At 43.2% G+C, this 12,635-nt stretch overlaps 1 protein-coding gene across 5 annotated transcripts in view; it reads left to right on the top strand.

Annotated features, from left to right (window-relative positions):
* Positions 1-12,635, top strand: part of Bcap31 (B-cell receptor-associated protein 31) — a 32,092-nt gene that overhangs the window by 1,349 nt on the left and 18,108 nt on the right. Inside the window, exons 1-4 of one of the 5 annotated variants that reach the window (XM_006229557.4) lie at positions 5-142; positions 1,505-1,640; positions 2,666-2,766; positions 8,872-9,019. In XM_006229557.4, coding sequence (XP_006229619.1) covers positions 1,549-1,640; positions 2,666-2,766; positions 8,872-9,019 — 341 coding nt within the window. In that variant the 5' untranslated portion in view covers positions 5-142; positions 1,505-1,548. Of the gene's footprint in view, positions 1-4; positions 143-216; positions 452-1,504; positions 1,641-2,665; positions 2,767-8,871; positions 9,020-12,635 lie in introns of those variants that run through there. The other 4 variants (XM_063279836.1, NM_001004224.1, XM_039099529.2 and 1 more) reach the window with 4 other exon arrangements.

Genomic DNA, 12,635 nt, shown 5'->3' with positions numbered 1-12,635 from the left:
ACAGAGACGAAGCATGTCCGCGTAGGCTAGAGAAGCGGCCTTAGCCTTCCCGCCAAGTCTCCTCCAAGCTCCACCCCTGCATGTCCGAAGTGTCGGAGGCGAGGCATTCAGCTGCCAACCTCTACTTCCTTTCAAGACCTTGGTAACTAGCCGCGCCTAAGGGCGGGGCGGGAAACGACAATGGGCGGAGTCGTTAGGGGCCTCAGGACGATTTTGGGCGGGGCCCGACGCACGTTTCCGGTTTCCGGCCGTGGGCTAGGGGGCGGATCTGAGCTTTGGTGAGAGTTTGGTAGTTGCAGTGGGGCGTGCGCGTAGGCTGAAACTCGGTAAGCTGCGTCCGCGTGCATGGCTGACTTTAGGACCACCGAGGTTCTCCTGAGTCCCCTCATGAGGGAGGAAAGCGAGCATCCCACAAAGACTGGGTTCTGGGAAGTGTAGGGATCCGGGCCTTGTAAGTTTAGGACGGGATCAGGCAGAGGGATGTTGTGGAGGCAGGTGGAGCCGGACTCTAGGGGGCGCGAGGGGGGTGCAGTGGAGAAGTCCCACCCGGAAGAGCTGCCCAGGTAGGGCCAGCTCCTCGAAGGCCATCTGGAGCGATGGACTTAGGCGTTGTGGCTTACTAGGATGCAGGGAGGTCTCTTGGCTTCGGGAGAGACTTTTCTGGTTCTGGAACTTTCTCCGAGTAAGGCCTTGACGTGCTCTGTGGAAACCTGTATTTGCTTTTGGCCTGGATTCTCGCCCTCTAGGAGTCGCTCTTGTGGGCCTTTTGAGAGTATGTATGTGAAGGCCTTACACCCTGTGAATTCGTGGAAGCATTCTGAAGGCCTGTTTAATTCTCAAAAAGCAGCTTTAGGAGGAGGAGGCTGGAGGCTGCTAGGTTTATCTGCCCCTCATAAGCGTTGGAGGAAATGGGCCTCCTTTCTTGTACAGAGGCTTAAGCGGTGGCGTTTGCAGAAGATACATGTATGAACACTGCAGTCCCAGTCACACTGTAGCAGCGACCGAAAGACATGTAGCTCCTGCAGCAGAGGCTTCTAGACTTGGAAGGAAGCCTGATGGGTGCTGAGAAGGCCCTCCTTTTTATGTACTGTTCTTATGTGAAACATTTTCTTAGTTATACAAGACTAGCCTTGGAGGGGAGCCTGGTGGGTGCTGAGAAGGTCCTCCTATTCTTACGAGAAACATTTTCTTAAGTTAAACAGGTCTAAGTCTCTTGGACTCACCAGGGAAAGGAATTATCAACAAAAGTACCTAGTCATAGTGACACACTTGCTGGAGGGTCAAAAGTAACTGTCCAGGGAAGTTTGTTGCCTGGTTAGCATCATTGGTCAAGTATCTGCTGTTGGGTTAAGCCCTGTTTCAACCAGGGTTTTAAAAGCTCTGAAGCAGAGTCCTGTGGTCTGTTGTGAAGAGTGGCAACCCTAGCCTTTCCAAGGCCCCTGAACTAGATGTCCTTGACTTCTCAGCTCTCATGGTTCCTCCTGTTTCTTCTGTGCCCTGTCAGGAAACAAGCTCCTATCCATCTGTTGGAAACCTTTAAGTCACAGGATGAGTCTGCAGTGGACTGCAGTTGCCACCTTCCTCTACGCAGAGGTCTTTGCTGTGTTGCTTCTCTGCATTCCCTTCATTTCTCCCAAAAGGTATGGCTATTGGAGCAACAAAGCAAGCATATGAGGAAGGTGCTATCAAACCCTGAACCTTGTAGTTTCTGTGTGCAGAATTGGTGGACCCTGAAATTGAGGCTACATGGAAACAAGTAAAACCTGTCTTGGGTAAAGGTGGCAGGAGTATGATTTTTTTTATCACCAATCCTGAACACTGTTTTGCTTTGTCACCTCTTCAGTTGCATTCTTGTGCACACTGTCTTCTGGTCTTTGCAAAGAAAGATATATCTTCAATTTTTTGAGTAATATTCTCTTGCCTATTCTTGGGCCTCAGGGCTGTGGGGAATAGTTGTGTGGAAACTAGAATACTTGCACCATTGGCTTACATTGTTGCTGATTTGCTGACTTTTGACCTCCTAACCAGCTCCTACTGGCATTGCTTAGTAGGCTCATGAGCATTTATCAGCCTATGAAGGATGAAGCCATATTCCCTTTTAATAAAAAACAGGATTTTCTAAGTTATTTAGATATTAATTTTTAAATCATTTATAGTACATCAATACTATTTCTATTTAAATTAGGGTGTTATAAAATCACCATAGTTAATAATACCTAAGGAATAGTCTTGCCAAAACCCACATTGACATTTAATTCACAGAAAGCAGAGACCAAAACCCTGATGGAACTATTTTAGTCTTGGATGCTCTGTAGGACCAACTAACTTTGTTCTACCACTTACGAGGTGAGGGCAGGATTAGGAGTTCAAGGCCTGTCTTGGCTCTGTAACAAATTTGAGGTTAGCTTGAGCTATAGACACTGTCTGAAAAGGAAAAGGATTATGGAGATGGCTCTGTAAGTAAAGTGCTTGCTGAACAAGTAAGTATAAACTCAAGATCTGAGTTTCATCTCAATCATCCATGTAAAATCTGGACATGGTGACATAAGCAGTAACTGAGACTGATTTTGTATGGGGCCTCTTGGCCAATCTGTCCTTTCATTCACTTAGGGTTTAGATTGCAAAAGTTCATTTTCTTCAATATCTGTCTTCATTTCTTTCACAGATGGCAGAAGATTTTTAAATCTCGGCTGGTTGAGTTGGTAGTGACCTATGGCAACACTTTCTTTGTGGTTCTCATCGTCATCCTTGTGCTGTTGGTCATTGGTGAGTGAGCTGCAGCAGGAGGTTGCTACCTGATCAGATCCTATGTCATGGCTTCTAAAGATCTGTGCTACATTGGAAAACAAGCTTCCTCAGAAACAAGCTCATTAAGTGCCTTTTTGATAATCTGTTAAGGAGGTGCTTGCTATTAGCAGGACCTTCATTTCAAGAGGTTCCTATAGCAATTCTTATGGACTTATACTCAATGGCCTTTATATACTCTTATGACCACATTTGTTACCAAGGTACCCTACCCTAGTTATTTTAGAACTGATACTAAAAGAAGCTAATTGGTCTGTGACCCTGATCAAAACAGTGCTGCTTACTGGCATGTAGATAGTAGTATAGTCTTCTCCCTTGAAGACTAACAGCAGGCTTCCTTTTTTAAAAATTATTTTATCTTTTACTTTTATTTATCATTGTTATTATTTTTTTGAGACAGTCTCTCCCTGGCTCTCATGGAACTTGCTCTGTAGACCAGAATGGCCTTGAATTCATAGAGATCCTCCTGCTTCTGCTTTCTAAGTTCTGAAATTAAAAAGGTGTGTGCCTACTGGGGTTACATATATGTACCAGCATGTCTGTGGACACAGGGCTTCCAAGTACAGAACTGAACAACCAAGTTTGAGGGAGACAAGAGTGGTGGTGCATACCTTTATAGCAGGTGAATCTTTGTGAGTTTGATGTTTTGTTTGTTTTGTTGTTTTTCAAAACAGGGTTTCTCTGTGTAGCCCTGGCTGTCCTGGAATTTAATCTGTAGACCAGGCTGGCTTCAAACTCACAGAGATCTGCCTGCCTCTGTCTCCTGAGTGCTGGGATTAAAGATGTATGCCATCATTGGCTGCTCGGATATTTGTAAGTTTGAGACCAGCCTGGTTTATATAGAAAGTTGTAGATAGCTAGGGCTATATAGAAAGACCCTGTCTCAAAAAATAAAAAAGATGGATGGGGAAAACATTCTATAGTGAGGTGGTAGTTGGCTCACATAGAGACAAGGAACTAGTAAAGCTCTTGTCTGGCTATTGAGTGTTGTTTTGCTATAGTAAGCAATAAGTATGTTTCCCTACTTGGACTACTTCCCCTTTCCTTGACTCTGCTGTGAAACATGGCATCCTGTTTCAGAGATGTGATGTCCACTTAGGCATAGAATACTCCTTCCTTCAAGTTCCTAGCAGAAACACATCCGGATAGAATGTGGTTATTGTTGTGCACAGCCCCATCTACTAGCTGATTTACTTTATGTTTACAAGTACACTGTAGCTGTCTTTAGACACACCAGAAGAGGGCATCATATCACTATTACATATGGTTGTGAGCCACCATGTGGTTGCTGGGATTTGAACTCAGGTCCTCTGGTAGAGCAGTCAATGCTCTTAACCACTGAACCATCTCTCCAGCCCAACATTTCCCTTTAGTGTTCAGTGCTTGATGGGATTTGTACAGGCAGAACTTCTCTGAACAGGCAACATGTGGCCTGTAGGTTCCTAGGCAAAGCTGTTGGATGCCAGCTCCTTATATAACCTCTTGAAATGCTTAACAAGATTCTAAGAGGCAGCTTTTTCCACTTAGGGCTTGGGCAGCTTCTGGGATAAGAACTGATGGGGGGGCGGTGCAGATGTTGCTTAGAGTTGAACTTCATGAAATGCCAAGTTATTTTTTAAATAGGCTTGTATGCTTGCTTTTGTGTTCAGGTAGAGCCAAGAAATGTAGAGTCCAGGCACATGTTGGGATTATTTTGTCAGTCTTGTCCTAACTAGTGTCTTTGATTTCCTAGTACATTTTAGTGGGCCAGAGAGAGATTTATCTAGAAGCTACTATTTGACTGACAAGAACTTGTTTTTGGAGATCAGGGATCTGCAGGTGTCAGCTTGGGAATTCTAGGGACAAATATGGTTCTGATGACCAGTAATTTTCTACAGCTTTCTACTTAGAAGCATAACCTAGGAGGATAGGAAGATGGCTCATTGGATAAAAGCACTTGCTGTGCAAGCATGAGGATTAGATTTCAAGTTTCCAGACCCCATATAAAAGCCAGATGTTGGGTGTGAGCCTCTACAATCCCAGAACTCCTACAGAGAGATGAATCCCTGGAAGCTTGGCAGGTCCTGTCTTAAACAAGGTAGAAGGCAAGGACTGATACTTGAAGTTGTCCTCTGACTTCTTTCCACAGGTGTCCTCGGACACATTCGCACTTGTATCCATATACAAATATGCATGTGCACACTGTACACGTAAAGATAATTTAAAAAGCATAACCTAGAAAAGTCTACACACCTTCTACAGATAGAGGTGCTGGTTGATAACAATACTGTGAAGATAGTGGGCATCATCAGCCATATCCCTTCCTCACTGGGAGGAACCTAGATCAGGTCTTTCTGGGAGAGATAGTGGTAAAGAGGGATAGGTTTACTCCTGTTGACTAAGAGGAAGAACTGGGTTCTGCTTCTGTTCTTGGGTTGATAGTACACAGTGTTTCTCATTCTAAGTCTCCTCTTGGTTATTTAACAAGGTCCTTGGAATGATAGGATTTCTAAATATAAGTAACAAAGTAAAAAAGCAAAATACTTTTTAGCTTGTTTTCTAATTATGAAAATAATGCATAATTTTTTTATATTTTCATACACGTATATAATATACTTTGATCATATTCCCCTATACCCCATACCTAACTTTATCACCTCTGTAACTTTAATTTTTTCAAATCTTATTTTTAATGATGGTTCTTAAACCCTTAACCTCTCTTGTAGCCCACCACCCACCAGAGATAGTAGAAAAGAAAGGGTATGGGGAGAAGTGGACCTGTTTAGAAAGGTTCTTTGGAGCAACTCCCATCTATGTTGTCTGGGAATCAGCTGTTCAGTTCACAGGTGAGCAGTGGCAGCTCGATCCACTTGCAAACACCTTGTAGATATGCAAGGAGTCCAGTTCAGTAGTCAGGATAGCAAACAGGAATCAGCAGCAGTGGCACCTAGCAGAGACAGCCAGGACTCGGCATGTATGAGTCAGCAGGGGGGACCAGGAGGGAGTTCTCAGCTGTCCCTCTCTCAGAGAATCCAGAGACCAACGGCTAGGTCTATAAGACTAGCTCAGCTTCTGCAATGTCCACCGAGTCCTATTTATACCCTGCAAACATCATGTGTCTTCCATGGGTCTTGTCTGGGCATGTGAGTCTGTCTCAGCTGACATCACTCTGCCAACCAGTGTGAGTCCTTGGAAGTGGAGAGAAACTGCAGCACACCTCCCAAACATTGTGATCTCCCCCAACAAAATAGAAATAATAATAAAATAAAACAAGTCCAATTTGTGTTGTGCGTATGCTCACTGGAACATGGTTAATCTCCCAGTCCCCTAAGGAAAGCTGAGTCGTTCCTCACCCCTGCCAGAAGCCATCCACTGTGGAGAGCTACACTTCAGCATCCACATCACAGTGCTTGCGAGTTCTCTTTGGTGACTTCCTTTTTAGGTTGTTCCTTTTTTTGAGGAGGAGGGGGTGATCACAGCAGTCTTCCATGCCCCTTCCTCTCAAGTGTGCCTCTGCAGCCATAGATATCACTGCCCAAGTAGCTTCCTTACTCCTTACAGACCATGGGTTTCCGCATGATTTCTGACCACAGCACAGGCCACAAACATACACCCACCACCTCCCACTCCCCCACCCCACCTCCTGCCACAGTAGAATCACACATCCAGACATGACCCTTGGAGGCAGCACAGCCTGGGCATCACCATGGCGTCTCGTGGCAGGGCAGGCCACTCATACCAATATAACCCCCCAGTGGGGGGAGGAGGGGCGCAGCAGCATGGTCCACAGACATCAACCTGCCCACAGGCTGCATCACAACCACTTACTCACACATGACTCTTTTTTTTTTTTTTGGTTCTTTTTTTCGGAGCTGGGGACCGAATCCAGGGCCTTGCACTTCCTAGGCAAGCGCTCTACCACTGAGCTAAATCCCCAACCCCCACACATGACTCTTACGGTGGTCCTTGAGTGAGGTCCAATCCAGAAAGTAAACTGTTCTTTATCTCGGCATCTGTTGGGGAATCCAGGCCTGGTAGCCTGTTGGGGGAGAGGTGGGGGCTGAGTCTGTCTGGCAAGCCCCAGGCCTGGCCTGGCTTTCTTCTGGGCTCGCATAATTTTTAAATACAAAAATTAAACACAATCCCTTGTAACATATATCACACAGATAACTGTCATGAATACTTAGTTATATGTTGAAATATTTACAACTTGGAATCGTGTAAAATCATGCTTTTGGATGGTGCTTTTTCCACTTACATATTGTACCTTAGACATCTTTTGGTAGCAATTGCGTTCTTTAATTCTCCCATAATTATACCATAGCTTAATTCCTACTTTATAGGCACCCTTGCATTTTTATACAAATGATTCTGTGAGATAAATTCATAGAGATAGAATTGCTGAACCTGAGGGTATGAATGTTTTTTTATTTTCTTCCAGTTCTGTTATACCAGTTTATGGCAGCATTGGGAGTGCTTCATGGCACAGATTTAACACAAAGATACATTGTTGTGTAGTCTCAACAAACTGAACAGTACCCAGACAATGATATCTTGCTTGTCTCACATTGAGGTGTGTTAAGAACCTTCTGGTAGATTATTTGTTGTTGTTTTGAGGCAGGGCCTCATCTTGTAGCCTTGGCTAGCTACTAAGTTGTGACCTTCATACCTCAGTCTCTCAAAGGCCTGTTTATGGGTATGTACCACTATTCTCAACTCCCCCCCCCCCCCCCGAGCTGGGGACCGAACCCAGGGCCTTGCACTTGCTAGGCAAGCGCTCTACCACTGAGCTAAATCCCCAACCCCTATCCTCAACTCTTAAGGTAGATTTTTATGTATTGATTTTTTAAAAAATATGTTCCTTTGTTCTTGTTGTCAGTGGGAATTAGTGTTTCATTGTGTAGCCTTAACTGCTATGGAACTCCCTACATAGATCAGGTTGGCTTCAAACTCAGAGATTTGCCTGCCTCAACCTCCCAAGTACTGGGATTAAAGGTGTTTGCCACCAAGCCTCTAGAACACTTTCTTGAGGTAAGGGATTGGGGAGATTAGTAGATATACTAAGGTTCCATTTCTGCATTACAGATCAAAGATTCTGAGGACATGTATTATTAAGCCAGACCATTATGCATCTGACAGTGGCTCTTGTGGGAGCAGAGGTTGCTTACTCACAGTAGACTATCTGCTATATGCCTTGTGGTAAACTCTAGAGGATATAAAGGAGAATTCTTTTGCTCTCAATTCGTAGTCTGCTGTGAAAAAGATGGACAGGAAACACAGATTGAAGATAATTTCAGTGACAAATATATGTTACAAAGCAGACAACAAAGTGCCATGTGACAATTGACTTTAAATCTGATAGCTCTGTATTTACATGTATAGATACCCAGCAGTAGGTGACTATATTAAGAGTTTTTTTTTTACAGTTTTGTTGTTTGAATTTTTGATGAGCATGAATTCATCTTTAAAAACTTTAATTACAGTTTATCAGGGATGGGGAACACATGCATGCCACAGTGTACATGCAGAGGTCAGAAGACAAGTAGTAAAAGAGTTGGTTCCGTCTTTCTACCTTATGGGTCCTGGAGATTAAACTCAGGTGGTCAGGCTGGATGGCAAGTACTTTCACTCACAGAGCCATAACCTTAGCTCATGAAGTTCTTTTTTAATAAAGTAAAACATAATAATGCACATTGTAGCCCATGCCTCCTGAACAGTTCTTGTGAGCATTCTACCAGCAGGACCTCTGACTTATCAGTTGAGTGCCTGGCACTTCAACTTGAGAGAAAACAACAAACTGAGGTTGGAAGCATCATATGAAAGGGAATCTGTCTCCATTACTTCAACCTTGAAGAGCATCTTGAAGTGTAGTGCACACACATAATCTAACTAGAGTAAGGTGGGGCTTGATGTGTAAACAGTTAAGAGGAGAATGTTCTGGCAACTTTTGATAAAGCCTCCCATAAAGGATATGTGTAGAATTAGTACTAATGAAGAAGATGGATTTGAAGGATGAGTCTGGCTTATCTTCCTACCTGTTTTCCTAATCAAAGTAATATCCAAGTGCCCATCTCTGTTCTACCGTAGATGCTGTACGTGAGATCCGGAAATATGATGATGTAACAGAAAAGGTGAACCTCCAGAACAATCCAGGTGCCATGGAGCACTTCCACATGAAGCTTTTCCGTGCTCAGAGGAATCTCTATATTGCTGGCTTTTCCTTGCTGCTGTCCTTGTGAGTAGAGAGGGACCAGGAGCTTGAGGAAGCCTTGAGCTTGTAGGGATATATAGAGATGTGTTTGTTCTGCTCTTGTGGCTTTAACTCCTCTATGTATCCTAGGCCCAAAGACCCAGCTTGTGTTTGATAAACTATACAGTTGCCCCCTGACTTCCAGAGGCAGCAAGGAAATGGGTGAGGTGGGGGTGGGGGGTGGGGTAAGGGGTAGAACAAATTCCAGAAGACATTACTAGTTCGTGTGTGTGTGTGTGTGTGTGTGTGTGTGTGTGTGTGCGCGCGCGCGCGTCTGTCTGTCTGTCTGTCTGTCTGTCTGTCTCAATTGTATCATTGGCTGCCCTGGAACTCATTATGTAAATCAGGCTGGCCTTAGACTCATTAAGATTCACCTACCTCTGCCTCTCAAGTGATGAAATTAAAGCTGTGTACTCTCATGGTGGAAAACTCCATCTTACCACATTTTGGTGTAGGTTAAATTTATTACTATCTTGTGTTCCATTTGTTTATAGATTAAAGTGGCAAAGCTTTCCCTCTGGGAATGGATCTTTGGACCCCATCTTATAAGGGACTAATTGGGTTGGGGCCTTTTGTATTTGGGGTACTGAGGTGGGTAAAGTGGGCAGAAGTAGCATGAATGGATTAAAACTGACCTAGTCCCCAGGGCCTTCTCTTGTGTAAATTTGTATTTAAGAGCATGTTGTGACCTGTGGCGCCTTGAGCATTTCTCAGCATTTCTTCCAAGGCTATAAGGGTGGCTAATTGGATAAGAACAAATGAGTAGAAAATGCCTATTAGAGTCAAAGCCCTGTTTTCTGCTTCCATTTTCATCCAAGGGCCTAGCAGAGAAATAGGCAGACATGCTCAGGCTCTGTGACAGTATTAAGAAGGTATCAGTAATAGGCTGGGAATATAGACCAGTACTTGCTGTTGTATGCAAGACCTTGGGTTTGTTCCTTAGAACAACAGAACAAAACAAACCTAAAATGTTGTTTGTTCTGTAGTTCAGGACCAATTATCTTAGTCCATTTGTTCATGTCAAGGCTTGGACAGGCTTGGTGTCTAGTGAGGGTTGTTTTCTGCTTCTGAAATGGTACCTTGATACTGCATTATTCTGGAGGGGAAGAACACTGTTCTTACATGGTAACAGCATAAAAAGCCTGTGCTAGTTTCCTGTGGACCTTTATAAGATACTAATTCATTTATGAGGACAGAACCCCTCAAAGCTTAATGATTTCCCAGTAGGCTCTACCTCTTATTATCACCACAAAGGAGATTTAGCTCAACACATGAATTTTAGAGACTATTCAGACAATGATACCCTGAATGTATGGATTCTCATGTTAGGTTCAAATATTATAATTTCCACCTGGCTTTGGGTCAAAAGACTCAAGATTTACTGTTTAAGGGAATTTTTACCCTCTTAATCATCTGACATGTTATGCTTCACTATGCATTAGTATGAATACCTGTCCAGATTTTAGCTTTCCATAAAACAGTGAGGTCAGAGAATCTTGGATTTTCTGGATCCTGTTTGAGAGGAAAATGTGGAGGCAATTAAGGGTGTGTGCGTGTCCACTTACTTTTGTATTTCCTTAGTGTATTACTGTGTGTATTACTGAGTCATCACTGTATGTCTGTACAACTTAGAGCTCCACAAATGCAAACTACATTATGCTTTGGTACTACCTTCACTTTCAACTCTAAGATATTTTAAAGATTATATCTATACATTCCTTATGTTTATTTCCATGTAAGTGTTAAATATTTTTGTGGTACCAGGACTTGAACCCAAGGCCCCTTGCATGCTAGGCATGCATTGTACTACTGAGCTATATCCTTTGCTTTACAGAACATCTTTCTTTTTAGATTTACTTATTTTATGTATATGAATGTTTAGCCTGCATGCATGTATGTGCACTACATGTATGCCTCTGGTTAGGTCCTCTAATACTGGGGTTATGGATGGTTGCGAGACACTATATAGGTGCTGGGAATTATATCCATGTCCTCTGTAAGAGCAGGTACTCCTAGCCACCAAACCACATCTCTAGACCTTTTTGCTTTTGAAATGGGGTTTCACCAAGTTGCCTGGGCTGGTTTTCAGATTTACCATTTCTCTGTTTCAGCTTTCTGAGTAGCTGAGAGGTGATCAGCCTGCTTGGCTTAAAGCAGTATGTTTGATCACCTTAAAGCTTAGCATCTTCAAATTTAGGAGAGTCAGGAACTGAGAATGTTGGGAGAGGTTGACACATACCCTAAATACGTAGTTTTTTAAAAAAATATGGTGGGTATGGGGCTAGTGGGTATATGTAGCTCAGTGACAGAGTGCCTTGTATGCACAAGTCCGTAGGTGACATCTCTAATGTACACACACAGAGTATGGAGACTGAAAACCTGCTGTTAATTCTTCATGAAAAGAACTGGGCAGAAAGCAGACTTTACATGGCTATGTTAAGTAAAGAGTTGGAGGACAGAATGAAACCTTATAAGGCTCTATCAAAATGCCAAGCTTCTCTAAACAATTTAACTTCATTTAGGCATGATGAAATTATATCCAGAAACTATAAGATCAGTTAGTGATGGAATTGCTGCTGATGCTTGAGGAGCTGCAGAATGGGATAAATGTTGGAAGGCAACAAACATGTTTACTTCCCAGTTGCCAAGTAGAGAGGGTGGATGGGAAATAACTAGAATGGGAAGATTTGAGTTCAATCTGAAGTCATATTCTAGAAAGGTTTGTATGCTTTTGAGAAAGAAGGGAACTGAATTACCGAAGACTTCTTTAAGTTATATTTCTCCCTTCTAGAGATCAAACATAAATTTCTCAGCAGTGTTCACAGGCTAAATGTTCTCATGGATCCAATGCTAAAGTGTGGTCAAGGTGCTGGCCTAACCAGTGTACTTAAGTATACTCCTAATTGACATCCATGCTACTATGCAGATCAGTGCCATTCAGGTAGAGGCCATATGAGGCTTTCTGTCTACCCTTGGCATATTCTGTGCAGATAAGGGGATGATGTGCAGATGTGGCAAGAAGATACTAACAGAAATAGCAAGTAGATGATGATCTTTCAGAATCCCAACTCTCTAGATGGCCCCACTGATTGGGTGGCTAGAATGTGAGACTTGAATTTTTAATGGGAAAACATTTATAAATGTGCATGTAGGATTCATCAGGGACAAGGAAGATTGAGTTAAATAGAACACAAAAACTTGGGGGGAGTGGGGCGTGTTACAGCTTAGTGGAATTAGTGGCAAAAAGCTTGTAGGCGAGGAAGGAACCTGTAGGTTAGTCTGTCCTCAGTATTAAAAACAAAGAAACCACCACTAACAACAAAACAAACAAACAAAACAGAAAAAAAGTGCTCAGCAGTTAAAAACACTCATTTTTGCAGAGGATGGAAGAGGTTCGATTCCCAACACCCACATACCAGTTCCAGACAATCTGACAGCCTCATTTTTTTCTACCTCCAAGACAGAGTCTCACTATGTAGCTCTGGCCCATCCTGGAATTCCTTGTATAGACCAAACAGGCTATGCAAGACTCTGAACTCACAGGGATCAGCCTGCCTCTGCCTCCCAAGTGCTAAGAATAAAGGCATGCATGCACCACCAA

The sequence above is a fragment of the Rattus norvegicus genome, chromosome X, assembly GCF_036323735.1.
Source record: "Rattus norvegicus strain BN/NHsdMcwi chromosome X, GRCr8, whole genome shotgun sequence".
Taxonomy (NCBI): domain Eukaryota; kingdom Metazoa; phylum Chordata; class Mammalia; order Rodentia; family Muridae; genus Rattus; species Rattus norvegicus.
Note: the sequence above shows the minus strand (reverse complement) of the source record. Positions and strands in the feature narration are given on the sequence as shown.